Source organism: Rhineura floridana, chromosome 6 (assembly GCF_030035675.1).
Source record: "Rhineura floridana isolate rRhiFlo1 chromosome 6, rRhiFlo1.hap2, whole genome shotgun sequence".
Classification (NCBI taxonomy): domain Eukaryota; kingdom Metazoa; phylum Chordata; class Lepidosauria; order Squamata; family Rhineuridae; genus Rhineura; species Rhineura floridana.
In genome coordinates, this window is record NC_084485.1 from 31,089,084 (window position 1) to 31,115,611 (window position 26,528).

The window sequence follows — 26,528 nt, forward strand, 5'->3', positions numbered from 1 at the left end:
CTATGCTGGAGAAAGCAAGTCCTGGAAGAAGCCTAAAGGAGAGAAAGTATGATTCAGTATACAGCACAGAATCTACATTTGAAGCTCCACTCCACCATATCCTTATTTTCTTGGATCAGTGAAATGAAAAACCACATGCCCTGCAACTGCTATGACTACCAGTTCAAGAAAGAGAAATATTAGCATCTGCCTTACACAGATATTATGAGAACACCAGGAAATTTGGCAAATACATGTACATATTAAGAACACAAGGCACATGATCAGTAAGAAACATTAAATACACTGCTCAGTATCAACTGATCAGAAGAGGCAGGATGAGAGACAGGCAGAGACATGTACCATAGCCCACTGTACCGAGATTTGCTACCAACTACCCTTTAAAACAAAAACGTTATGTACAAGTAATTTGGGGTAGCCAGGAGGAATACTTTCCTACTTTCCCATCTTGCTACCCGTGAACTTTTATGTGCAATGGAGATCCTATCAGAAATGCCGATCAGGAACATATAAGACGAGCTATGCAGCATCAGACCAAAGAAAGGCCTTTCAAGCCCGGCGTCCTGATGTTCCTCACAACCAGATGCCCCCGGGAATCCCACAAACAGGACATGAGGAGGAGGAGAAGGAGTACAAGAAGACAGAGCGCGCCGGTGGCTGGCTGGCTATGCCCTGTGCGTGAACCGCAACCACGACGGCAGAACGAAAGAGTGCATGAAGACGACGACGGACCGGAGAAAGGAGGGGGGGGAAACAGGGGGGGGAAACAGAGGAGAAAAGGGGAGGTCTTCGAGCGGGCTCCCAATTCACCCCTTCCCTAAATAATAAAAAAGGGAAGGGAGAACCTGTATCAGCTCGGCGCCCCCCACCTGCCCATCAGCGTCCCCGCGAGAGCCACGGCCGGCCACCCTCTCAGAGCAGCCAGTCTTCTCCCTCCCACAACCCAAGCCCGGCCGTCCCGCTTAGGCCCCAACCTAAGCGCAGGCCCGGCTGAGGCCTCTCCCCTCCCACATATCCCATCCCTGCTGGGGGGGGGGGAGAGGGAGGCTCCCGCTGCTTTTCTCTCCCCTTCCCCCTTCCTCTCCACCCCTCACCTGGTGGTGGTGGCGGCGGCTTGGGCTGCAGCTCCCGGGCCGGCTCGTCGTGTTGGCGGGCGGGCTATCGGGCGCCTCAGTCCATTGGCAGCTCCCAGGCAAGGAGGGGGGAGGTCCGGGGAAGGGGGGGGAGGCGAGCGAGTCGCGGCGGCGGCAGACACAGGGCAAACACTAAAGAGAATGAGCGGGGCCAGCTCCGGCCGGGAAGGAAGTGACGGCACCACGCGAGGGGAGGGGGAAGAGGGGAGGAGCCAACCAGGCTCTTTGCGGCTATTTATAGCACCGCCCAACGCAGCGCACGTCGCCAATCCGGCCATGGACCGGCTTTCCCAGAGCTTCGCTTCGTCTCCTTCCCGGTGGACTACCGCTCCCTGGCTGTCATTAGGCGACTCTTATCGGCGTCCCTCTCACACACTAAGGGAGAAAACTACATTTCCCATCATGCTGCGTGCGCGCGCCTTCCCCCCCCCGGGAAGTGACAGCTGGCTCTTACTCTTCCACAGACTGCCTCGCTTCCACGTCTCCTACCACGCGCCTGCCAGAATCTTGTAACTTCCAGCGCGCCCTACTTCCCTCGTACCTGCAAGAATGAGGGTAGCCAAAGGGCGGGGCCAGATGCTACGCGGAACAGTGTCCTTCATTTATATATTACCGGCAACGGGATGGAAAAAATCTGAGAGCTGAACGCGGGGAGGGACCGCGCACGGGTACAGGGACAAGCGTTCGAGGAAATGATCCCTGGAGGATTCCCAAGGTTGGGCCTCACAGGAGGTCCCCTTTTGACAGGCTGAGCACGTGTATTTTCGTTAAGCAGTAAGTCCCGTTAAGTACAATGATAAGCGTGCAACATAATAGGATTGCAGTCTGAGTTTCGTTTCCTTTAAAGAAAGTGGGTACAACAAACTAGAAATAAACTTGTTTTCCCAGCTCCAGGTAGATAAAAAAAGACCAGAAGGGGGGGGGGAAGTCTAGTACTGTAAAATTATTATTGGTAGCTGTAGTGTTGATGTCGCAGGAAATCTTTGGACGAATAAAGAACGTGGTTGGCAGAAGTCCTGAATTATAATTATTTAATGTAGGAATTATTTCTTCGAAATCTCAGGTTTGCTCTAGATAGCGCACAAGTCCTCATGTTAGCTCTACTGAAATCGAGAGCACGAACCAACAGCTCCCCAAAAACGTATGCGCAGCTATCGGGAACCTGTGGCCCTCCAGACGTTGTTGAACTACAACTCCCATCATCCCTACCCATAGGCCATGCTGGCTGGGCTGATAGGAGCATCATCATCTAGAAGTTTCTCATCTCTAGCTTAAAGGTATCGTTAATTCAACATACTCTTCCTGAATCATAGACATGATGAATATATTGCCGCTCCTCTTTTTAAAATTGTGGCCTGAGTCACCAAGTTTGAAACCCAAATCCAAAATGAGAAAAAATATGCATAATAGGGTGCAGGGGAGATAGAGGGGCAGCTTTCTTATTCAGCTAGGTCAAACGCTCTAACTTCACCCCTTCAAGCAATTTTGCAGCTTTATAAATAGGACACGTCAGCTACATATATAACTCTTGGGGATTGTAACATCTCACTTCGCTCGTGCTCTGCCTAAAACTCAAGAAAGTTGCTGGGGGATGCTGGATGTTGTAGTCTTTTACCAAATAGTACTTGAAGCCGCTGATCCAAGCATGCTGCATTATTTAAAGCAAACCAGTTGCAGGCCCCCAGGAGGCTTCCGAAAAGTGCTTATGCGTCAAATGAGTAGGTAAGTGCTTACAGTGCTTACATGTCCTAATAGCGCTAGCGGTGAAAGTGATCGGAGGTAGATACTGCAGCAAAATTGCCCCTGTGCGAACTTCTAGCTGTTATTGCAGACGCTCCCTCAAACCCAGTGGGCTTTTTTTAAAGTGCTGTACATCTCTGCAGAACTTCAGGCTTGACAGATCTATGTTTTTTCATAGAACCCCAAGACCTACCAATTAGAACCAGGAGCAAAAGACATTAAAGAACCGAGTGCCTCCTAGCACATTCTGAGCCTAGGGATTTGATTTTAGAACCAAAACACACCTGAACTCAAAAGTCCTTTCGCAAAATAAAAATCCACACATAGTTAGCTTTTGTTTCAGCAGCCTATTTCAGGCAGAAAAAGTCATTTCACTGTTAAACGGTCCGTTTCACTGTTAAACGGACATTATATGTCTACTTCAAATCACCCAGAGCTCTACCTGCTGCCCACCCTGGTCTAATGACCTACTACAGCAAGCTCCTAACCAATCTTACTCAAAAAATAAATCCCTTTGCCTTCAATGGAGCATAGGGTGCCAGGCTGGCAGAGCTCTGAGCAAGTCCTTCCTATTTAACAGGTAGGATGTACTTGAAAGTGGAAAATTGGATTCCTCCTCTAATATGTTTCAAGGTTTTTTTTTTTTATAAGGCACACAAAAGCTGGGTGACAAAAACTGTGTGCCATTTTAGATTTAATCAAAGACACAGGAACCTCTATTTAAACAAATATTAATTTTGGTAGAACTTTGCTCTTACAATATATAGTCATCTTTTTAACCCTATTACATCACTTCTGATTGCAGAAGGCCCATGCATTGGTGGTTGCATTGCCAAAATCTTCAGAGTATTTTACAACCCAACAATGTAGTTTTTGTTTTATTTGTCCTTTTTTTGGTTAATGGAGTTTATGCTTCTGTGTTCTTCCTATGCATATGTTCATAGACAGCCATCTTTATTTCCTCCTCACTATGCACCCAGTGGAGAACAGACCTAACCAATGCAGGGCGGTCTTTTCTCCAGACAACACAAAGGAAATCAAATGATGTGACTGTACATGGCTCCTTACAAGAGTTATATAGTCCCTGCTCGCAGTCTAAAATAGGGCTGACCTTTGACATTTTCCCACCTGAGGTAGAACAGCAAATGGAGCCTTTCCTTGCACCCACCACAAAAAAGCTATGTTCTACAAAATTGGGTTTAAGGAAAATTTTCAGAGCATTAGAGAAGAGCAACCATGGTCAACACTACTGAGACCCTTGTCTTCTCTTCCCATATGCCTAAGATATGGACCCCCAAAGCACGCAGAATCAGAGAAATATATGGCATAAGGTATAATATATCCCATGGGTAGCCAGCGTAATGCCCTTGAGGTCTTCCCCTGGAACCTACCACCAGTTACTAACACTCTTGTTCATGAGGGTGATTACCTTTTTCTCATTTACAGAGGCAACAGAGGAAGTTGGAAGATTTATACTCTATGCACTTTTCAAGGTTCTGATTAACTCTACTGGATCTGACTTTAATACAGATCTCTTGGAAAAACGACCATGTACAGTCTGTTCCTTTCTGTCTCGGGGGGGGGGGGGAAGTCATCCTGGGAAGGGGAGGAGAGTAAGAAGTGACAAGAGAGGGTGGCACCTTCTCAAAAATCTAAAACAAACTGACCCTAAAAAGGTCAATGATTAATTATATCCTTTCCAGGTGACTATGTCTTTTCTTCCTTCCTTTTTCTGTTTACCTGTGAAGAATTACTTTTGCAGCCTGATCCTATCCATCTTGAAAACACTCAGGAGGAATAACTGGAGGGAGGGGAGGCTGTTGCCTGCCACTGAGATCCCCAGCATCTGCTGCCTTGTAGACCCCGAAAATAACACTAAGGAAACAAAGCACAGGATATTTTGCTTATAAAAAGAGTTCTGAAGTAGAACTGCACTGTTTCATTGACTGAAAGCCTTCCAAGTGATTCCTATAATTTTTAGAGGAGTCGTTTCCCCCTTCTCTCTCTCCACATTTCTAAATTGGTTCCTGCCATCCTTCAGCCTTGGGTAAGAGAACAGGGACAGAATGCTGGAGGCATTGCTGCTCTTTGTCTCGTGAAGGAGTTGGCTTGGCAAGGAAAAGAATGACCAGCACATGAAGTATTCCCACATAAGCTGCAATTCTGCAGATTTGCTTTCCTGCAAGTCTCACTGAAATCAGTAAGCCCCTCTTAGAAGCAGCCTGAGCCAGAAACTCATGGTTTCATACTTATGCAAATATAATTGATCTAAAGCTCATAAAAACCACCAATATTTCTAGTGACAGCCCTAAATAAGCAAAACAAGGACCCATTTAGCATTGCGTAACAAAGAGATATTACATACAACATGAACACTTTTTTTGTGTGCTTATAACTGAAGCACATTTTAGGTAAATTTTAAGCTCTACTCAATCATTTTGACTTAACATTTCTTTGCCCCCTTTTGGCTGCCAAATGCTACTATGACAGACAACACAAATGGTGAATTCTTATCAGGGTCTTGATTCTGTATTTTCCAGCTCTTGACCACTGTCTTGTTCTCCAAAACCAGCTTCATCTGCCCATTTTCTCCCTGCCAATAGTACAGAGCCCTATTGCTTCCCTCCTGGCTTGCTTCTTAAAGCACCCTCCTCAATATATTTAAAGCATTCTTAAAGCACTGCCAAGTTTCTTCAGAATCCCTTCTTGGAGTAGACATTTCTTTCTTCAATTTTCTGTATCATCTGCCTTTTCTTCAAGACTCGTCCATCACCTACTGTTCCCTTGAGGCTGTTTCCTAGGCCTTTTGTCTGTTGTTCAGCTTCCTTTGGGTGTCACCCTGAAAGTTCCCTGCGTTTCAGGACTTCTTCCTAGTTCTCGGACACTCCATAAAAGGTTTTTATCCCAGACAAACTGAGAAATTCCCTTCCCTCACAGACTCTGGCCTGTTTCTTGAGAAACTGAATATTCTCAGGTACACAGCAGTAAGTGCAACAGATTTCAGCTATCACAAGCTGAACACAACACAGATTATTCTTATTATTCTCACAGATAAGGAAAATGTATTGATATGTTCAAGGCCACCTTGTGGCTGACTGAGGTTCTGAACCTCCCCAGGGAACTAGAAACACCCAGAACAGAAGGGCTTGGTTGTATCTGCGTAATTATGCAATAATCTTTTAATGTATAACCTAAACAATCAAAATGAGAGTCTACAACCAGTACAAGTTCTTTGTTTTTTAAAGGAAATTCAGTAGTAAACAAATCCCTAAATAGCAAGCTTTTCCCAAAAGCAAACATTCCCAAAATGCTTTGAATATGTATACTTCCAAGTATCGATATCACCCAAAAGAAATTGTATTTACTCATATTAGCACAGGTCCTGAAGGAATGGATATGGAAGAAAAATGTATTGTACAATTTCGCTGGGACTAGAGAAAAGAAGAGAAGCACAGGGTTGCATTCAGCTAAGCCCTATTCAAAGCAGACCCATTGAAATTAACCTAAGTTCGTTATTTCTATTAACTTCAATGGATCTACTCTGAGTAGGACTAGCACTGACCACCACATAGTCTGGCTGTTGCCATTGGCCAGGGGACCTACAGCAACTGAGAGACTGCGTCCTTTGCCCCTAAGGATATCATCAAGGCAAGGGATGAGGGGTGGGGGGAGAACCATCCTGGCCTCATCCCCTCTCTGCCTGCAAGAACACTCAGCTCAATTGATGGTTGCCCCAAGACCACAGAAGGAAGGGGAAACACCACTCTGGCCTCATCCATTAGTCAAAGGACCAAGAGCCACCTATTACTGTTCAAGCATAACCACCAACGATGGTTGGTGGCCTGGCCTGAACTGGATATAAATGTCCCCTTAAACTGCACCACTTTGTTGTAGCCTTTAAGAACCTGATCACCCTGCTCTGTGCTTCTCCTCTTTTCTGTGTTTTTTTTTTAAGTTTGTAAGCCTGCTGACTGGGCCTTTTCTTTTTTATTGATGTGAGCCACTCTAGGAGACGATAAGTGTATAAAAATGGGACTGAAAAACAGTAAATAAATAATTTTCTGCAAAAGATAAGATTCACAAGACATGGCACTAATGGTACACAAAAACATATTTTAAGGCCCATTATTGGGCCTTTGCACCAGGATGTTTGGTGCTATATACACACAACCAGGTCTGTACTACAGAAGAAAATCAGAATACATTTGATCCTTTTAACTTTTAAATTTGCTTGTGTCCCATTCTTGCTGCAGATAATGGTTTGCAGATGGTTCTTCAGTAGTCTTACATCTATGCAGTACTCAAGCCCAGACCCTCACACTTCACAGCTGAACTGCATCATGTACCTTCAAGAGTCTTCTCTGAGTCTGGTGCTTATAATATTGAAGCTGCATAGTAATTATTTTTAAGGAGGTTCAAGCTGCATACAACTGTGAAGATGTTAAAAATGTTGCTTCTATTACTCCTATTTATATAGCACTTAATTTGTAAAGTTCTTTTCAATCTTGTTAGGATAGGACAAGAAATAATAAAATGCCTAACTTGGTTTTCTTTATTTCTGAATATCTGTAATCTTAAACAGTTTAGCTTCATGGTAGCCTCCTAGGTACTTGTAACCATATTTTATTAACACTAGCAATTACACACTCCTAGACAGAATTTAGTAAGATACATGTCCTCCAATATTTGTTGCCTTTTACTTATTAATATTCAAATTTTCAGTTTTAGAATATTATGTTGAAGATTACCAGGAAGTCCCCAATACAGCTGAACACAATTGCTTAACAGGAAGCATCTGCATGGATTAAATCTGAGACATTTATTTTCCACTATAATTTCATAGCAATGCATTTCCTGAAAGATGGGTATAATGTATGATGTTCAAGTATTGCTGACACACTAAAGAGACAGTCAGAATGCTATGAAGATGTCTCTCCAAATACAGTTTTAATGTTAGTCATGAATAGTGTCAAGTTAAAGCTCAGGTGGAAAGCAAAGTAAGTAGTGCTGGGTATCGCTTGGGACTACTTGACAATTTCTTTGCAGACAGCTACAATTTATTCTACGATATTAAGATATATTTTGCTAGACAAATACTTTAAACAAGAGCTTATTTATTCACAATTCGGATAATTTTTTTAGAGACACAAAAGAAATACAAATGGCAGTAAACTGAAAAAAAATATAGTGACCACATGAGTTTGCAGCCAGTACTCTATACATTTAAAAATGTTACCCAAACACTGCAGATGTGGAAATCCAATCAATCCCAAATGAGAAACTCCTATTACTATTCCCTTTGAAAGCAAACTGGGAATGGGAAAGTCACTTGCTTCTTTAACTATGATCAAATGAACAAAATATCATTCAGCTTCTGTATCAGGCAATAATTCAGTGATGTGTTTTTTGAAGTAGCAACTCCGAGCTTTGTCTGAGCTTTGTTTAGAACAGTCAATTTCAGCATTCTTTGACGCAACTTTGAACTTCTGTCACTCAAAATAAAGAGGTCAGAGCAATGTTACACTTGCAGCTTGTAAGTATCCTTGAAGAAACTGCAAAGCTTCTGCATTCAAGCTAGTACTCAGCATTGAGGGAACCTTTAAGCACAAGATACAATATAACTATTAATATGCATTTAAATTGCAGTACTTTTAACACATCTGTCTGCTGATACTCATTAACATTAAACATTTTAGTTTTCCCAAATCCTAAAGTGTTAATTGTGCATCCTAACATATGTTTCTATATTGCAGCTTGGTTTTGCTGTCAGCACTTAGGGTATTATCTGTGTCTCCTCACTTTGATACAGTCACTGAAAACAATGCGCAGAGCTAGTACAGTTAGTACCTCCTCTGTTTCTAGCCATTAAGGCATCCTTTCCCAACCTTTGGGTCCCCAGATGTTGCTGGACTACAGTTCCCATCATTCCTGACGATTGGCCATGCTGGCTGGGACTGTTAGGAGCTGGAGTCCAGCAACAACTGGAGACCCAAAGGTTGGGAAAGGCTGCATTAAGGATTAGAGGCATTTGTAAAACTCCTGGTCCCTTAACCCATGGGGGCAGGGGCGCTACATAATCTTGCTAGAGCTGAGGAAGGTTAACTTTGGATACAAGTAAATTGAAAAAGGTGGAATCATGTATGCAGTTTTCCAAAGTAAACTCTTCCTCAATCCTACCAGCATGAACCTAGGTGGAAAATTACACTCCCATCTCTTAAGCTTAAGTGGAGGCAGCAGTAACAACTCGGGCCCTTCTACCTGATGAGTAGTCTGGAGTGAGGATGACCTGGGAGAGGGAGGTAGCACTGGGAACAATGCCACAACCAAGTAACAATCTAGTTGGCCAATCTAGTTGCTGACCAGAATTTGACAAATTAAGGTACATCAGAACTAGATAATGAGAAAGTGAAGTACACCCTTTGGAAATCACTCTTGTAGAAAACTGGCACCCAAGTACCCAACACATCTGTGAAACCAGCATGACTGGATTCAACAGGGTGCAATTATGAGCAAGTCTTCTTAGGATAGTAGTCAAAAAGCAATCTTAATTCTGACACACCATATTTTCTAGATTAAGAAAACAAAATTAGAAGAGTCAAATGACTTCTTCCATCTCAATTCATATCTCCCCCCCCATTAGTTTACAACAACACATTAAAGTAACTTACCCTGCCTGGGCATGCAGTAGACAACTTATGAAGGGACTGTGCAAGATGGATTTTAGGATTGTTCACAATTTGGCCCACTGGATCATGTTCTTTTTTCCCAGCAAAGGCAAGCTGGGAGAATGCAGTCTGGTATCCTGGGGTGTCTTCTATATCAATAAAGTGTTCTTCATCAGGAAGGGTATCATCTTCAGGCAACTCAAAGAGACCAATGAGGGCCTGAAGAAGGGGTGTCCTAAATAGAAAAATATCTAAATATACTATTTGAATTATTAGTCACTCGCTGCAAAAGAATCTAAATGACTTACAAAATATAAACGCCAAAAGTATAGCATAAAAACAAAAATAACACATTACAACGAAACATTACAATGGCCTACAAACAGATCCAGGAAAACAACAAATCTTCAGCAGCAGACATTTGCCCAATATTGCTTAGGCAGAGGACTAACTAGATCCATTTATCAGAGCCAGAGCAGAAATTTATAATGGCACAAATATTCAGTCGGATTAAGAAAAACTTAGAATTTTTGTACTCTGAGTTGCTCCTGTATTTTGAATGGAGCCCAAGGAAAACAATATACTGTGTTCTTGGTTCCATTATGCTATACATCATTTGTTTTCCTTATAATTCATACTTCTTGTGCAATTCTACTGAAATGTAACCACTATTTTAGTAGTGTAAGTACCACTGGAACTGTTCCTACTACTGTAAAAGGAGTACTTCCTAGTAGTAACTGAATTTGAGTTGCAACTATTTAAGCAAAAACTAGTGCATTCCCTTGGTAAGATATACTTTTTTTAAAAAAGGAATTTCTTCTTCATCTTCAGAAGCGCTATTTGTCAATCAGCTTCATCAGAGTAGTAAGTGCACTTACCACAGCTTTGTGTATTCTGTATCCATCATAGGAGGACATTCTGTGAGTATTTTTGTGATGCCAACTGCACAGATTTTCTTTTCTACTTGCCCAGATACTTTCTGTATTTCTGGTATTATGATTTTCTCTAAAACCATCCCAAACATCCTGTTAAGTGTGAAAAGAAAGCAATTTAATTTTGCTATAATCCACCTAATGCATTTAAGCATCAAGTACAGGTATTTAGAGAGGCTTGGACTCAACTGATTCAGACATCTGAAAACCTGGATGTTATCAAGAAAGTGATACAGGCACCTGGCCATACCAGTATACATTATAATTTTTAAAATAAATGTAGTGTTACTTGCAAGAGAAGAGTGTTAGGAGGGCTCAGCATTTCTGTGGAAGTGGTAGACTTCAGAAACTCTTTAAGAACCTGATGCAAGTTGAACAGATTTTTCCATCTTCTACTATTTCCCCAAGAATACAGGGGCTTTCCTCAACACTACACGGCGACAGAGAAAAGGCACCAAATCACGCGTGCAAAGTAATAATTAGGATTACACTTAGAGTTTACTTCTGATTCTTCCTTTGCAATTCAAGCTGCATCTACAAAGAATCTTCCTTTGCAGCCATGGACTGAGGTAGCATCACCTAACACTATCGCTGCTTCAGGACCCAGCCCTCTGTCTGGATCCAATTCTTCACCCCTCCTCTACAGGGATAACCCAATACACCCAGAATACCCATGCTCAATATACCATTGCTGTCCTCACAGCCTCCTAATTTTCCTGGCTGATGCAGTATTTTTCACAGTTGACAGAAAAATAGGGTAAAGGTTGCAACTGAGTCTAGTAAAATCCCACCATCTCTCCATTACAACTTCTGTACAATGGGGTTCTAGGCAGTTATCAAAGTGACACTACTTGGGTCAGTTTCCATAACACTGTCATGAACACAAAGCTCCAGACAACAGGGAAAGCAATATCACTTAGTCACAGGCAATCACTGTTATAACAGTCGGTGTCTGAAGGACTTTTTTAAAGCTAATAGATGCTTTAAAAAGCATCCCCTCCGCAAATGTTCACTGGAAGTATTTTTGTATAGATGGGGATAGGCAGATAGGAGCAGTGGGGGGGGGAATGGGCTAGCAATCAAGTTTCTCCTATATAATTAAGAGTTTTTTCTTCATACATCAGAACACTGATCCAGTAAATGCTAAAACTGCCCTTCACCCTGACATTTGTATATATGTGGTTCAACTATGATTCCATAGGCCAAGTGCACATAAATTAATTGTGCCATCACTGGAATGGAAGAATGCTTGCAACATATAAGCCCACATACATACACAGCATGACAATAGGCAGCATAAAAAAGGCCCCTGAAGCTGTTTTATCTGGCCACTGGCCAGATTTTAGTCATTTTAGTCATTTTTAGTCATGCATGTGGTAAAATGTCCATAATTTCATAATTGTCAGGGAGAGGAAAACAACATTTTCAAATGATGAAAGTTAGTCCACCCTTTCACAACTTTTCTTTTTAGGGATTTTGTATGTAATGCTCCAACTATGCTGAGCACATAACTGTCAAGCTCTTATTGCAAGATGGCACCAACCTAATTATGAAGCCTACTTGTGAGGAGATGAGTTGTTTTTCAGATTCAGTTCCAGTCCCAACACCTTCTGCCTGAGAAACAGAGTAGCCCCTGAGAACACAGAGATCCCTGGTATAGCCAATGTGATGTAGTGGTTAGAGTGTTGGACTCGAATCCCCATTTAGTCATCAGACCTTGGGCCAGTCACTCCCCCCCAGTCTAACCTACTTCACAGGTTTGTTGTGAGAATAAAACAGGAAGCGGGAGAACCATGTATACCACCTTGGGCTCCTTGAAGGAAAGATGAGGTATAAATGTAATAGTAAGTAAATAAATAGAAATTTTAAAAAAATACTAACTTTGGCTGTATGCTGTCAAATATTTCCTGAAGTGCTATTGCTCCATATTTCACACAATACAAGTTGATAAAGACTAAGAAACCTATCAAAAGAAGAATAATTAATGAAAAGCTGTAAAGGGCACCTATACGAGTATTAGCATGCATCTCTCTCAAAAACATAAACACAGTGAATAAGCATTTGTATCTTTACTGCTATTAGCCCACAAAACTCATTTTTTGCTTTCACAGAGCCTCCAGGACTCACCAGGCAAAGCTGTTATCCCAGAGAGACCATCACAAATACTCTCCAAGTCAGCCCTCACAATAGTCTGAAACAGAATTCAAGTTGCTTCCAATTCCCATTACTCTGACCCATATGCTCTCTCTCTTAATCTTTCAAGTCAAATCAAAAGCCAAGAGATGCATGTCCTGATTCAAAGCATACTAAGCCACCCACATTTCTTCCCCAAATCACAGAGCTATAAACAAAGAGCTTACTTTTGATAAATTTTGTTGTTTTGGAATTCTGGAGTCTTTGGAATAGAAGGATGAAAATTTGCTTCCTGTACTGATCAATGGATTCACTAGAAATGTAAAAAGATGCTGAAACTGGTTAATCAACCCAGTAAACCATTTCAGTATACTATTTCATAACTTTCTTTCAGCATATTTTAAGTGAATCCTATCAGAGATCTCCAAGCATGCAAGCTACTTGAATTTGATATGTTTGTACTCACGGGGGCATGTGTTCTATAATACTGTTGAGAAGGTAGAATCCTTGATGGTCATTAAGTTTAGAAGCTATAAGTTTCTGGAATACACCTAATAGTCCAGGCTGTAAATTAAATAAAAAAACAAATCAAAGTTATATTACTAGTTATTAAGAGAAATAATTAATGACCTAGCAGTTATAAAATCCCCCCAGAAAGGAATTCTGATATGACTGCCTACTTAAGCAGGTATATCAAAATTCCTTTCTGGTCATGATGGGGAATTTATACCTTGTAAATAGCAATGCTGCAATAAAATCTCTAGACAATCAGTTGGAAAGATTTATAAGAGTTCATTCTCTATAAGTGACAAATGCCTAACATCAAATGCAGATTAAGAATATAAGAAACTCTCCTGATCAGACCCATCTAGTCCTGCATTCTGTTCTCAGAGTGGCTATCCAGATGCCTATGGAAAGCTGATAAACAGGACCTGGTCACAATAGACATGGTCACAATAGCACTCTGCAATAGATTGGAAGGGCTGCCGCTTCTTTATAATCAGCCAGCCACTCATATGAAATCCATCTGCAGCTCCTTCAGCCCCAACTTTTTGAAGGATCAGTCTGAAACCTGGACTAGTAACTCTACTGAACTTATTTGCAAGGCTACTCTAAATAGACAGAAGCAAACAGAATAGAAAAGCTAAGGATTCATTGTTGTTTTATTTCTTATCCGTTGTTAAAAATAACTTACACCTGAGAGGGTCTGTAGGGAAGGAGATGGTCTTTCAGATATTTGGGGCCTAAGTTATTTAAACACTAATATGAGTACCTTGAATTGGGCCTGAAAACAAACTGGCAACCAATGCAGCCATTTAAAACGGGTTAAGTGCGTTCTAAATGGAACCCTAGTCAGGAATTTGGCTGCAATGTTTTGCAGCAGTTGAAGTTTCTGAGTCATCTTCAACGAAAGACCCATGTAGACTGGACTGCAATAATCCAGTTTGGAAGTTAGTAGAGTGTGACCAAGTCATCTGTCTTCAGGTCAAAGGAAAGAGGGACGTTGCAGCCTTGGTTGCTATTTGTTCATACCCAAACTAAGGAAGACTAAGGACAGCGGGTTAGACCCAGACTAGCAGTGAGCAGTGAACTGGCAGCCTTGGTTGCTATTTGTTCATACCCAAACTAAGGAAGACTAAGGACAGCGGGTTAGACCCAGACTAGCAGTGAGCAGTGAACTGGCAGCCTTGGTTGCTATTTGTTCATACCCAAACTAAGGAAGACTAAGGACAGCGGGTTAGACCCAGACTAGCAGTGAGCAGAACTCCACCTACAGGACAGTCTGGTGGAAGAATGAAGAGAGGTAACTTTTCCCCACTTCCCCCCAGCGCACAACAATCTGCTCTGGAGGGTCAGGGAACCTTCCAGAACAGTGTGTGAAGTGGCTGTGGGGTTTATAGGGGAGAAGGGGAATTGGGAAAAATCACTTCTCCTTTGCTTCCCCCAGTGGGAACCTCCACTGGATCTCATTTCCTTCCCTGAATGAAAGAAGCCTTCCCATATGCGGAGGGAAAAGTCTGAAACCAGCGCAGCATGACAAGGAACTTGCTGAAGAGCATTCGTTCAAAATGTGTTTAGTTTGGTGCAATAAACTATATGTGTGGAACCTTTGAATTCCACCTTAATAGGATTGCAGTCTGGTACAGACTTTTTCCTTAGTGTCAGCAACCATGTCTAATGAAGCTCAGGAGCTATTCACAAATGAATCTGAATTAAAAACTTGTATTTCCAATGCAAGAAAAAGACAGCAGATACCAAAATAATTAACAGCACAATCCAATTTCATTTCCAATTTCATCTTTATGAAACACACATTTAGAAATCAAACATGGCAATCAGCTTATACATACGATTTTGTCAGCTGCAGCATTCGCTATTGTATTTGCACCTCTCTCCAAGTAGGCCTGAAGGAGTCTCACCAAAGGGGGAATGTTTCCTGACCTCTCCCACAAGACTGGCTGAAGCAGATGTGGAAATAAGGCCATGTATGATGAGGGGATGTCATTTTTATGCATCTCCAGAAGTAGAGACATCACTTGAAAAACATACGGAATGAATTCTATTGAAAAGGAAAAAACAATTTATGTTAACATATTAAAAAGTGGCACGGAGGGTAATGTCCATACGTGCTAATACTGCTACATACACAGCTTAAGATGGCTGACTCAGGCCTCCCTGCTTCTTGAATGAGAGGCTGTGTGGTGCAATGGTTAGTGTCAGTCTTCTGGTGCCCACCAAAAGGTGTTGAGGAATTTGGGAAGTTGTAGTCCAACAACAATATCTGGTGAGCACCAGATTGGGGAAGGAAACCTGGGATCTTTCCTCCAGCTCAGCTATGAAGCTCACTGGGTAATTTTGAACCTGTCACAAACTCTCAGGCTAATCTATCTTTCCAGGCAGTGGGAAAAGATCATTTATGCCACCCTGAGGTTCTTGGACAAAGGGTGGGCTAAGAACATAACTAAAATGAAGGTAGCCACACAAACAAATTCCTTCTTTTTGTTTACTTTAGTTCATGCAACATCATAAAGCCAAGAAAATATGGATCTGGGTAGATCAGGGGTAAATCTTCCTTATGTAAAATGAAGATCTAAATAGGTACATCTTCTTGTTATCTGAACTATGGGTATGGTACACAGCATCAAACTGCCATGCACAGATTTATTTACTGTGCATATCGTAGTTCAAAGAAACTGATTAATGTTTTATTTATACCTTGCACATCATTCTGCAGAATCTCTGTGAACACCATAAACAAGGCATCTTCAAAGCTTCCAATAGCAGTAGGGTTTGCTTTGCAAGTTATCCTTATTGACAAGCATATTGATTCAAACATGTAATGATTAAAATGAGGCTTGCTTGGATTCTAAAAAAAGAAGTAAACAGCCTAAAATCACTGATATGATTTGACTTAAAATAAAAATAGGAAGTTGTTTTCAGGGCAACTATCATTACCTAGAACAGTGTTTCTCAACCTTTAAAAACCCATTCCCCTTTTTAACCAATAAAAAATCCCACACACCCCTTCAAACCTGACTTCCCTAGCAATGCCAAATGATTGCACACCCATGATGACGTGTAGATCACATAATAAGCTGTGTATGATCTTCTTCCCTTTCAAACATAACATTTCATACTTTAAGTCTCTAATCATGCAAAGAACTACAAACGGCCAACTTTAGCCTAATCTGGCTAGAATCCCCTCTTGAATCCCAACGACTTCTTAGATTAGTAGCAGTATGCCTCTAATTACCAAGCTACTTTCCACCATGCAAATTAAGTTACAGATGGACAAATTAGTAAACATAAACAAAAATCAAACACAAGTATTTTCTCTAACAAGCTTAAATGCTTATATTCAGCTTAAATGACACCTTATTACAGATCCTCAAATCAGTACTGCTCAAGCAAGGCAGGAAGAATGAACTAGCATTCCATGGGAGGGGTCATGGTATGTTGGAGTGTTAACTCTTTCCTGCCTCAAGCACTAGCAAGGGAAGACAATACCCACTAGGGCAGCATTCCCCAACTAGTGGGCCACCAGATGTTGTTGGACCACAATTCCCATCTTTCCTGAGCATTGGCAATGCTGGCTGAGGCTGATGGGAGTTGTGGTCCAACAACATCTGGTGGCCCACTAGTTGGGAAAGGCTGCACTAGGGGGTGTCCTGGTACCCACTGGAGAACCTCATGTAACATGCATGAGAATTCTGTGAAAACAGTTATATAAATAAGACTAAACCTAAGGTTAAAGAAAGTTACTATTCCATTAATTGTGTTCCAGATCTTGTCCTCTTCTGCAACTAAAAACTGTATTTAAATATTTAGCCCAAGGATGGGGAACCTGAGATCCTCAAGATGTTGCTGGACTACAATTCCTGTAATTCATGACAATTTGCATTGCTTGTTGGAGCTGGAGTCCAACAACTTCTCAAGGGCCACATCTTCCACTTCCAATATAGCCTAAGGCACATGATGATTCTTCAGAAGCCACACAGGTTAGCCAAATAAAAAGGCTAAATCTACTGGAAATAGGCCCCGCAGCACTGCTCATGTACAGCTCACATTCTTTTTAATGGTGCTTATGCAGGTGAACTGTCCAGCAGATTAGGCCCCTAAAACATCTAAAATATGGCTAAACAGTCTCAGGGAAGAGAAGGGGGGCATCGAGTGAAGAGAGACAGAGTGAACATGGGATTGGCTACAAGTGTCAAACTCAAGTTTCTGTTCCAAATGTGTTATATGCAAACTGTTCATACAAACCAAAATGTAAATTTCCAAATGGTAAACTGTGATATATTTAAAGCATTTATTTAAAATGAAAGGTGAAAAACTTTCATAAAATGGCCAGGGTTTGAACAGCTAACCCAAGGTTTCTGTTCACCCAGTGACTTTTAACCATTCCCCTACCTCTGAACAGTTGACCCACCTCCGCAACTTCCCCCAATACCAAACAGTTACAAAAAGAAAGGATCATTTTACCTGAGGGGCCTTTGTTAAAAAAATATGAGCCCAAGCAACCTTGCATGCACAGACTAGCATACTGGATCTTTGGATCCTGGCTAGTACCTTTTGCTTCCATAATGATCTTCAAGCAAGTTTAGTATTTTAATTGACTATACATTGTTTCAGCACAAGTGACAATAAATGAGGCTCTAAATCAGAAGTAATATGTTAATAGAAATAGTATCTTTTTTACCTTACTGACAGCCAGCAGTTTCTGTGTGAGTTGTGTGATGAGAGAAGGGATATAGGGAATTATTGCTTCCTGAAGCAGAGAAAAGCTTCTCATGATAGCTGGAAATTCAGAGATTTATATTACTGAATGCAGAATATATTGTAACATTATATGTAATGCAACAATTTTTGGATCTGCATAAACATAGCAGATCTTGTTGTATGTATTTGTTTATTTATTTATTAAATTTATATCCCGTCCTTCCTCCCAGAAGGCGCCCAGGGCAGCAACAAAACAAGAACGTCCAATGCAACCAAGGCAACTTGTTTACTAAGTTCTGTACAAACACATAGTACAACATTCAAAAATACCAACTTGGGGGGGGAACTAAGTTATGGAAAAATGGACTTGAGGATAATTGTTTGGACTAATAAATATAGCCTCTTACCTTTCATAATATATTCATTTTCAGATGATCCCAGAAGCGTCAGAGCTTTGAAAAGGTTTGTTAGTAGCATTTCCACATATGGTGCCATCTCGGCAGCTGTAATTCTGTAGAAGAAAAGAGTGCTTGAATATCTCCAGTATTTTTTCCAATCGATCATCAAGACCCCCTTTGTGAGGAGTCTTGTCAATCCTAAGTGAACACCAGAGAGAATGTATGAAATATTAGAGAATGAAGGTGTAAGGAACAGAGAGACTGAGAAGGGCAAACCCACTTTTAAGCCCTACTTGAAAAGTCAAATCGAAAGTCAACTAAAAGCTCTGGTTTTAGAAAAGGCAAGCACCAGCATTATAAAAATGTGCATGGTATTATCATTTTAGGGTTCTCTAAATACAGGAAGGGATCTAGCCAGAGCGACAAAGGATCAAGGAATGGATAAGTATCATAGCAGACATAACTGAACACAAACTCACAGTGTAGTATTGTTAGCCCCTTTCATTGTAAATAATCTCTCAAGGGCATGGGCTGCATAAGTATGAACTACAACACTTTCTGCTTGAAGATGATTGATTAGGAGAGGAATAGACACCAACAGTTGTTCTTTAGGTACCTACAAAATAGACACGTAAGTAAAAATGTTTTAGAAGCAAATACCAAGCAGTTTGGAAGAATTAAGCAGAAACATTTGATTGAAATATTGCATCTGTGATTGCAGTCTTTTGGTCACTGCACCTGTTATACACTACATCATTGTAATTTCCCTACTTGAGGTATACAGACAGTATAGAACCTATCATCATCATCATCAGTATTAAGCTTTTCCTAAATGAGTGTATACTCTATTAAACCAAGATCATGGGTCAGTAAAAGTAGAATTCCTGGGCAGAGCAATCCAATGTAGGTGGGGGAAGAACCAACAAAACCAGAGCCCAGCAAGGCAGACAGTGAGGGGGAGGGGGAGGGAAAACAAGTATCCCAGCTGCAAGGCTAGCATACTTTCCCTTCCTTGTCAGAGGAATGGGAAGACACTGGAACCTATGGATCCAAAGCCTCTCTTGATATGCCCCAAGCATATTCCTTTTTTCTCCTTATTCTCAGAGTGCTGATGCCAGAGAAGGGACAGCCATGGAGGTTCCTCCAGCCACATCAAAGAGGCCTCCAGGGGCAGACCTCTGCCTCTGACTACATAAAATGAAATCCACAATATCCTATGGCCCCAAGGACACTCTCAGGGACCACTGGACTATATCCTTAAATGTTTCAAACTATTAGAAGAGTATAGTTTGGGGTGGAGGGAGGTGGAATGAAGAAAAAGATAGCAGGCAAGGCTGTTAAAAAAAAAGACCACACAGAGGAAAACAGGAGCCCTGTCAGTGACCTACTGTCTTGTTCTAAGAAGCATCCACCATGAAATTGGAGCACCCTCCCAAAAAATCAATTATGGTCTGTTTCCTAGATGTCAGGGAAGGAGGCTTCCCATCTGTATACTAATCGTTACCTTGCTCACAATAGATGAAAGAAAACTCAATATAAATTATGTTATCTTCCAGAAATAGTGAAATCACATTGTAAAATAATTCATATGTATGTATGTACACTATTTAGAGTATTTTGCATACACAAAATAGTCCATCTATTAAACAATTTTAGCTGAATGTTAATAATTCAGCCCAACAACAACCAACCAACAACTTACTTGGTTCCTGAAAATCATTATGTACTTGATACCATCAGCCTTAAGCACAGGGAATTCATTCACTGTAAAAATAAATTAGTTACTTCAGCTGTAATGTTACCATATATACAAATTATGTATAAAACAGAAGCTTAAGAGTCCCTAAAATTTCACAGCGTATTTACACAATTTATCAACAGAAGCAAGGTTTCCACCAACAGTCTCAAGCTGCTAAAGTGAGAGACAAGACAGCAGAATGACACAAAATAAATTCATCCTTACTTGGCTCTTCTTTGTTCTATACCTTTCCACACTATTTTCCCCCATCGCTCCAAAAAATAACTCCAGTTGCCCTCAGTTTCTGGATGCCATATTAAAAACATAGAAAGCTGACTTTTTATGTAGCCCTCAGGCTGAGAAGAGTTCCCCACTCCTGGTCCACTCTGAATGACAGAGGTGCTCCAGGATCTCAAGTCAGAAATCTTTCCCATCAATCCCAAACATGTATTTACCAAAATCTGATATACATGACAGTCCATTAAAATTTGATAAGATAAACCAAATAGAGCTTCCAAAGTTCTGACTTCACTAAATAACTATTTTAGTTATATATGACGTTTTCCCTGCATGTCACATAGATCCTAAATGATTCTCCTGTTATTTTCTATTTATAAGTATTATAGATATTTTATATAAATTTATAAACATACCATTAGGAGACTTCAGATCTGGTAGAATATGATTCACAAAGAATTCTGTCAGATTTACAAGTTCATTGGCTTGTGTTATTCCATGCTAGAACAAAAAAAGTGTGATAATCCATTTTTAAAAAATTGTTTGGATTGGTTTACACAAGCTCCCATTTAAATATGCACTACTGAAGTGCTCATGTGAATTACATATAGCAGTTTCTGCAAATATTCACTATGTATTTTGGCTTCAAGCATGTAAAATGGAGAACATATGCTCTTGTTTTCTACTTATAAGGTACTAAATTATTAGATATTTTAAGTTGGCTATAGTAATGAAAGGTGCAAGTGAAAGGTAAGTTAACTACAATGTATTTTAAGCTATGCTTCTTATCATTAAAATACAGCTGATATTAGCAGTCCACACTGCAAACTTAATAGTTCTGAAAGAGAGCTAAGGATTCTTCATGATGGTTAAGGCAAACCCATATTATTTAGGTTTTGTAATGGGAAGCCCCACATATGGCTTAAAATATGCAAATAATGTGCTGAAATCATTTACATATGCTTAGATTTGCTTACAAGATGCTTAAGAATTATTGAAATAGTGTATAAAGTCTGCTGTTTGTATAAGCCAAACAGTAAAACAAAAGTAGTTTGAAACTGCCTCCTTTTTTCCTCCTTCTCCTGACTACAGCTGTAATTTTCCCGAGAAACAACTGGGATATACAAAGCATGATTTTCTCATGCAATTGAGTATGATACAAGATAACAGGTCTGGGCAGACAGCCAGTGTGTCATGTAAACAGTCGATATGAAGTAAGAGGAAATCCTTAGATGGAGAGGTTAAGCAAACTAGTTGAGATAGACTCAGCAGGAGCATCTGATGGGAGTCTGATGAGAAGTAGCAAAAAGCAGATAAGACCATGGGAACACACCTTCCCTTTGAAAAAAGGGTATAAAAGGCCAGGTTTTATAGCACTCAGGGTCCCTCAGTGCTGCTAGTGGGGGGGGGCAAAGAAAGCAGGAGAACCATCCATCTGTTCCATCCATGACATCTGATAGAAATACATGTCATCATGCATCACCTATGTACTTTGTACTTTGGCTGTGTGATATGACTTAGAGTTTAACTCAGTCCTTCAACTATTGTAACTTGTTTTAACTAGGATGTGCCTTTAGAGTCTTGTACTTTGATGTTAAATGGATATCCAGCAACTTCTTTCATGCTGATATATATATTTCTATTTTTCTGTTTCTGCAATGATGGCTAAGACCACATAGAATGCATTTTATTAGTTGTAGTGTGCCAGTTATGAATAAATAGCATGTATTATAAAGGCTGTCTGAAGTCTGACTCCCAAAAAGAAGATTTCTGGTAACTCCCAAGACTCAAGAATTCTTGAGTGGGATCTCCTCTATTCTCCGCCTACACTAGATGACTGCTGTTGATAACCTGCGAGCTTAGGTGACCTAATGTTCAACATACAAGGACTCTATGTACACATGGAGGAAGGGAGAAAAGCAAGAACCCTGGACCCTATTATTCTCTGGCAAGGGGGCTAGTCTTGCTGGTAACAGATGGCGCCCGAACAGGGACATGATAGGACAGCAGCAATAGCACCCTGAAGGGGAAATTTGATAAACTGCAGCGAACAGAATTTTCTATATATTGATCTAAAGTGTTGACAGAACTTTAGAACCTACAGAAAAACTCGAGTGACCTCAACCATAGAGTGTTGGGAAGCAGGGAGACTAAATATAGATACCCCTGTACCTCAAGGCACAACAATTCTTGAGAAGACACACTTTAATCATGGCACAGCCGTTTGCTGAGAGAGAGCTTTCTGGCTGCTTTTCAAGATGTGTAGAGATGCCCTAAATCTGCACAATAGGTAAATTAGTGCTTCTGATTCCACTTTGTTGGCAAAATGAACAAAATGACACATGGTATCCCCAAAGCACCAAAGGCTGTGCTTCCTTTAGCTTTACATTATGAAGCTCCCTAGTCAGAAGCTTTACTTCCGCTCTATTTTCCATGTGCCCCACCTCAGATATTTCCAGCAGTGCTCAAGTCCCAGCCCAGACATTTTGCCAAGCCTGGAAGAGGTTGATAAATCATGGTAATTCAATCCATCGACAACACAGTTAACATACTTCTGGAAAGACATGGGAGGGGAGGCAACATGAGCTACCCTGGAAGTAGAGACGGCAGGGGCAGCTCCCAGGGCAAATACTCCATTGTGCTACCGGGTTGACCAACTCTATACAGATTGCTTTGATATCTACCTTATATATCTAAAATACTGTGAATTGTAAAACATGTCATGATTGACAAACACTGTTATGAAACTCTTCCAAAGAGTGCTTAATATTCAATGTTTTCCTCACCAAGGGAAAGGGTCTGCATGGGTACTAAGCTTACAGCACCCTGCACTTCCAATCAAACACCAACAAGTACCTTTTGTGTTTGAGCTTTCGATGCCAAAGATGTTACAAGGTAAATAGCAGCATCTTTATGCTTCCAGTTGACAGATGGGTTCTTTGCATATTCTTGCAGCATAGAGTTAACGTAGCCAGAAAAGATCCCTGTCACAGGTCCTTCAAAAAACTTGCATAACCCTCTTACAAGATCACAGGCTGCTCTGCGTCTAGTATCAATATCTGCAGCACACAGAGTTAAAAATAAGATGCATGATAGGTTACACTCAAACAATGTAGTATTTTCTTGATTTTGAAGCTCTACTTACAAAATTGCTAAACTGGATTCACTCTACTGTGTTAGAGACAGACAAAATGATTGACTCTCATGAATATTAATAAAAGTAAACATTGTAAGGCTATCACATCAAAACAAGAGTAAAACAACATTCAGTGCCTTGGTTAACTGGTACTTTACTCTCCCCAAAATGAAAAATATTCATATAAAAATTGTTCAAGGCAATCTAACAAGATGGTACTAAATTGCTATTTGGGCACCTGATATGACTTTTTAAGCTTTATAAATAAGCTAGGATGCTGAGTCCAAGCTAGTAAAGATAAGCCCATATGAGGTGCTTAAATGCAACTAGCTTAAGTAGCACTAAAAGAACTAGCAGTAGAATTTTAACAAAGAAATTTGGAACAATCTAAAATATAGCTTGAGCTCCTATAAAATATATGTTACTGTAAACCACCCAGAGAGCTTCGGCTATGGGGTGGTATATAAGTACAATAAATAAATAAATAAATAAACAAACAAACAAACAAACAAACAAACAAATAAATAATCCTCATATAGTCAGCCATGTAAGACCACATGGGGAACAAAATGTTCACTAAAAATGGTTGCTCCTTACAGCATGTGCCCAGAAGGAACTCTCGCAGTTCCACAGATTTCAGTGAGTGTTAAATTTGAAGTATGCACTCACATGACTGAAGCTTTCAAGTAAGAAGTGAAGAGAGTACTCTTAACCCAACTATTTCAGCTTCTATGGTAATCCATAGAAATAGACTACATACATTAGAAAAGAGGGTGTTTAAAGCTGCATGAAGAGAATGGAGTGGAGGGTGAATTATATATATGAAGTCTTAAGCAGGCTGGGTTACAGCAGAACTATACGCAGACCTGTTTGGGGTAACTGAGGAGTGGAAGCTAAGCTTTCCCATAAGGGCAGGCTGTAAATATTAAATAAATAAGGTGTAGCAGCAACTTGATGTAGTGTCTGTCCTCATGCTACTGCAGTAATATACTAGTAACTATTAAAAAGTAAAGCAAAAACAAATAATCCCAGAGAAAGCAAAACTGCTTGAAGGGTCAAGTCAGATGTAGCCCACCATCTACTGACCAACGTACAAATCCATGGAATTACAGGACAAATGAAAAACAACACCCATTATATATTTGAAGCCTAAAGGACAGCAGTATTTAAGCCCTATATAACTACATGCATATTCTAGGGCAAGAAGATCAGCATGATGTAGTTATGCAGATGTCAACTCTCCAGAAAATTGCAGTAGTTATCTAATCTGTATACACTCAGTATAAAACAGCTTACCAGATCCTTCCAAATCTCTTCTGATATATTCTTCAGAGTTATCTTCAAAAGCTTCTTCATCAGCAGCTGCAGAAAAGTAGCCCACAAATATGTAAAGGATCAGCCCTGATGTATAAACTAGATTTCTTTTAATATCAAATATTCTTGTAAATAATATGTTAAATCAGCAACATGCACTATTTTGTGAAGTTACTAAGACAAAGGCATTGGAGTTGATGAACCATCAGTATTTTAACTGATACTAGTAAATAAAGCTCTTTTGTCCAGAATGCTTCAAGTCCAGGCAAGGATGCAAATCACACCGTGGAACTATTTTCATAAAAACTATGCATGTTTTAATTCCTCCTTTAAACAACCCTGCCCCATACTGCATGGCAAATTACTTTTAAAGCTGAGAGAGTTCTGAAAGCAATTTATGATGTGGCACTGCCAAAGGTGGTGGTGGTAAGCCCAGCTGTTCAAAGAAAAGATTCCACTTAACTACTTTAAGTGGCATAAGCTGCTTTAGATCCTGACTATAATTGATATGTATTTTTGCATAAAAAAGATTTTGAGGATTGTTTAGAGTAGTAGCAAACATTCATCTTTGGGATGCTTCAGACATAATGCCAAACCATGAAGCATCAACAACAAACCACAATTGGAAATCGCTGTTTGGTGCTTGAAGACTCACTTCTGGAATACAAAAATTTGGTTTGGTGTTATGTCTGAACCAGTTCTAAACATATAGAGAAGGGAAAAATCCAAACTGAAATACTACCAAAGCAGTTTATCAAACTCAGATTAAACTGATCTAGAAGCACTAGGGGAAGAGGAACTCAACTCCTCTGAACATATGAGAGTTAATTCAGTCACTGACTATTAATGTTCACCAGGGATGGGGAAACGGTAACCTTCTGGATGCTGCTGGAATCCCAACTCCCATAAACCCCAGCCAGCATGACTAATGGTCAGTGATAGTGGGAGCTGCATGGATAGTGTGCCAGTTCTAAAGCCCACATTGTTAAAGACTCCATTTCCTGAGAAACGTTAATCAAACATCTTAAAAAGGGATATATTTACCTCTAAATTCCATGTTGGGAACAATAACTTTTTCACAAATACTTGTCAGTGTATTCTGGTCTTCAAACAGGTGTTTATAGTGGGGTCTCTCACAAACCGAAGCCAGAAACTGGATTGCGTTACTTACCAACTGCAGGGAGAGAGAAAAAAACATGAAATCAACATAATTTGGACAAAACATAAGAGGTTCATTTCAAGCTGGATGGAAAAGAGCTACTTACCAAATCATATTTAACCTCTTGACCTGTTGTGACTAACAAATTCCATATTGCTGTGACAAAGCGGGGCAGATAAGGCTGAAATTCTTCATCATATTTTTGGGCATATAAGGCTGCATTGTCACAAATCTGGGATTTCAAAAGCTCCAGAAGACCAGCTTCTTCTTCATCCTGGTATTAAAAAAAAATCCACCAACTTATTTGGGAAATGTAGTTTTCCTAGCATCTCTGACATCTGCCCAAACAAGCAAAGTAAAGGAGGTGAGGGGATTTGGAGGGGGTAGGCTAGTAGGTGGCCTAGGAGGCTCATAGTGGCTGGGAACTGGACACTGTCACACTCCTAAAGATACAATCTCTAGTACAAGAAAGTCCTGACTGGACTCCAAAATAATCCAAGCATTTTGGAAAATAGTTTAGTTTCTCAAAGCCCAAATCTGAGCCAGGCTGAGGGAATGCTCCATATTACTAATATAAAATGACCTCTAATTACCTACCCTGTTCATCTGAATGCAGGCACGGTAGTAATATAGTTTTCCTTTTCTGAAGTCAATTTCCCCATTGCCAAATCATCACATAAGGCAATGGCAAGAGAATTACCACTATATACATATGGACATGTT

The 26,528-nt window shown here is 40.5% G+C and overlaps 2 protein-coding genes and 1 long non-coding RNA gene across 9 annotated transcripts in view; 1 reads left to right on the forward strand and 2 right to left on the reverse strand.

The window, feature by feature from the left end:
• STAU1 (staufen double-stranded RNA binding protein 1) overlaps positions 1–1,348 on the reverse strand; it is a 57,165-nt gene extending 55,817 nt beyond the window's left edge. For 4 of the 5 annotated variants that reach the window (XM_061631354.1, XM_061631353.1, XM_061631352.1 and 1 more), the window contains exon 1: positions 1,095–1,348. The gene's annotated coding sequence lies outside the window, so the exon portion shown is untranslated. The remainder of the gene's footprint in view (positions 1–1,094) is intronic. The other variant, XM_061631351.1, reaches the window with a different exon arrangement.
• Positions 1,349–1,387: 39 nt separating this feature from the next.
• On the forward strand, positions 1,388–4,421 carry LOC133387158 (uncharacterized). The gene is made up of 3 exons (XR_009763392.1): positions 1,388–1,907; positions 2,197–2,410; positions 4,320–4,421. It is a non-coding gene; the product is annotated as an uncharacterized LOC133387158 (long non-coding RNA).
• Positions 4,422–7,967: 3,546 nt separating this feature from the next.
• CSE1L (chromosome segregation 1 like) overlaps positions 7,968–26,528 on the reverse strand; it is a 40,712-nt gene continuing 22,151 nt past the window's right edge. For 2 of the 3 annotated variants that reach the window (XM_061631349.1, XM_061631348.1), the window contains exons 9-26: positions 25,912–26,079; positions 25,691–25,820; positions 24,629–24,694; positions 23,053–23,255; positions 20,613–20,697; positions 19,924–19,985; positions 18,701–18,837; positions 18,231–18,334; positions 17,804–17,901; positions 15,820–15,970; positions 14,955–15,163; positions 13,070–13,167; positions 12,831–12,916; positions 12,352–12,433; positions 12,014–12,103; positions 10,417–10,563; positions 9,542–9,773; positions 7,968–8,470 (exon numbers count right to left, since the gene is read on the reverse strand). In XM_061631349.1, the coding sequence (XP_061487333.1) occupies positions 8,381–8,470; positions 9,542–9,773; positions 10,417–10,563; positions 12,014–12,103; positions 12,352–12,433; positions 12,831–12,916; positions 13,070–13,167; positions 14,955–15,163; positions 15,820–15,970; positions 17,804–17,901; positions 18,231–18,334; positions 18,701–18,837; positions 19,924–19,985; positions 20,613–20,697; positions 23,053–23,255; positions 24,629–24,694; positions 25,691–25,820; positions 25,912–26,079 (2,238 nt within the window). In that variant the 3' untranslated portion in view covers positions 7,968–8,380. The remainder of the gene's footprint in view (positions 8,471–9,541; positions 9,774–10,416; positions 10,564–12,013; positions 12,104–12,351; positions 12,434–12,830; positions 12,917–13,069; positions 13,168–14,954; positions 15,164–15,819; positions 15,971–17,803; positions 17,902–18,230; positions 18,335–18,700; positions 18,838–19,923; positions 19,986–20,612; positions 20,698–23,052; positions 23,256–24,628; positions 24,695–25,690; positions 25,821–25,911; positions 26,080–26,528) is intronic. The other variant, XM_061631350.1, reaches the window with a different exon arrangement.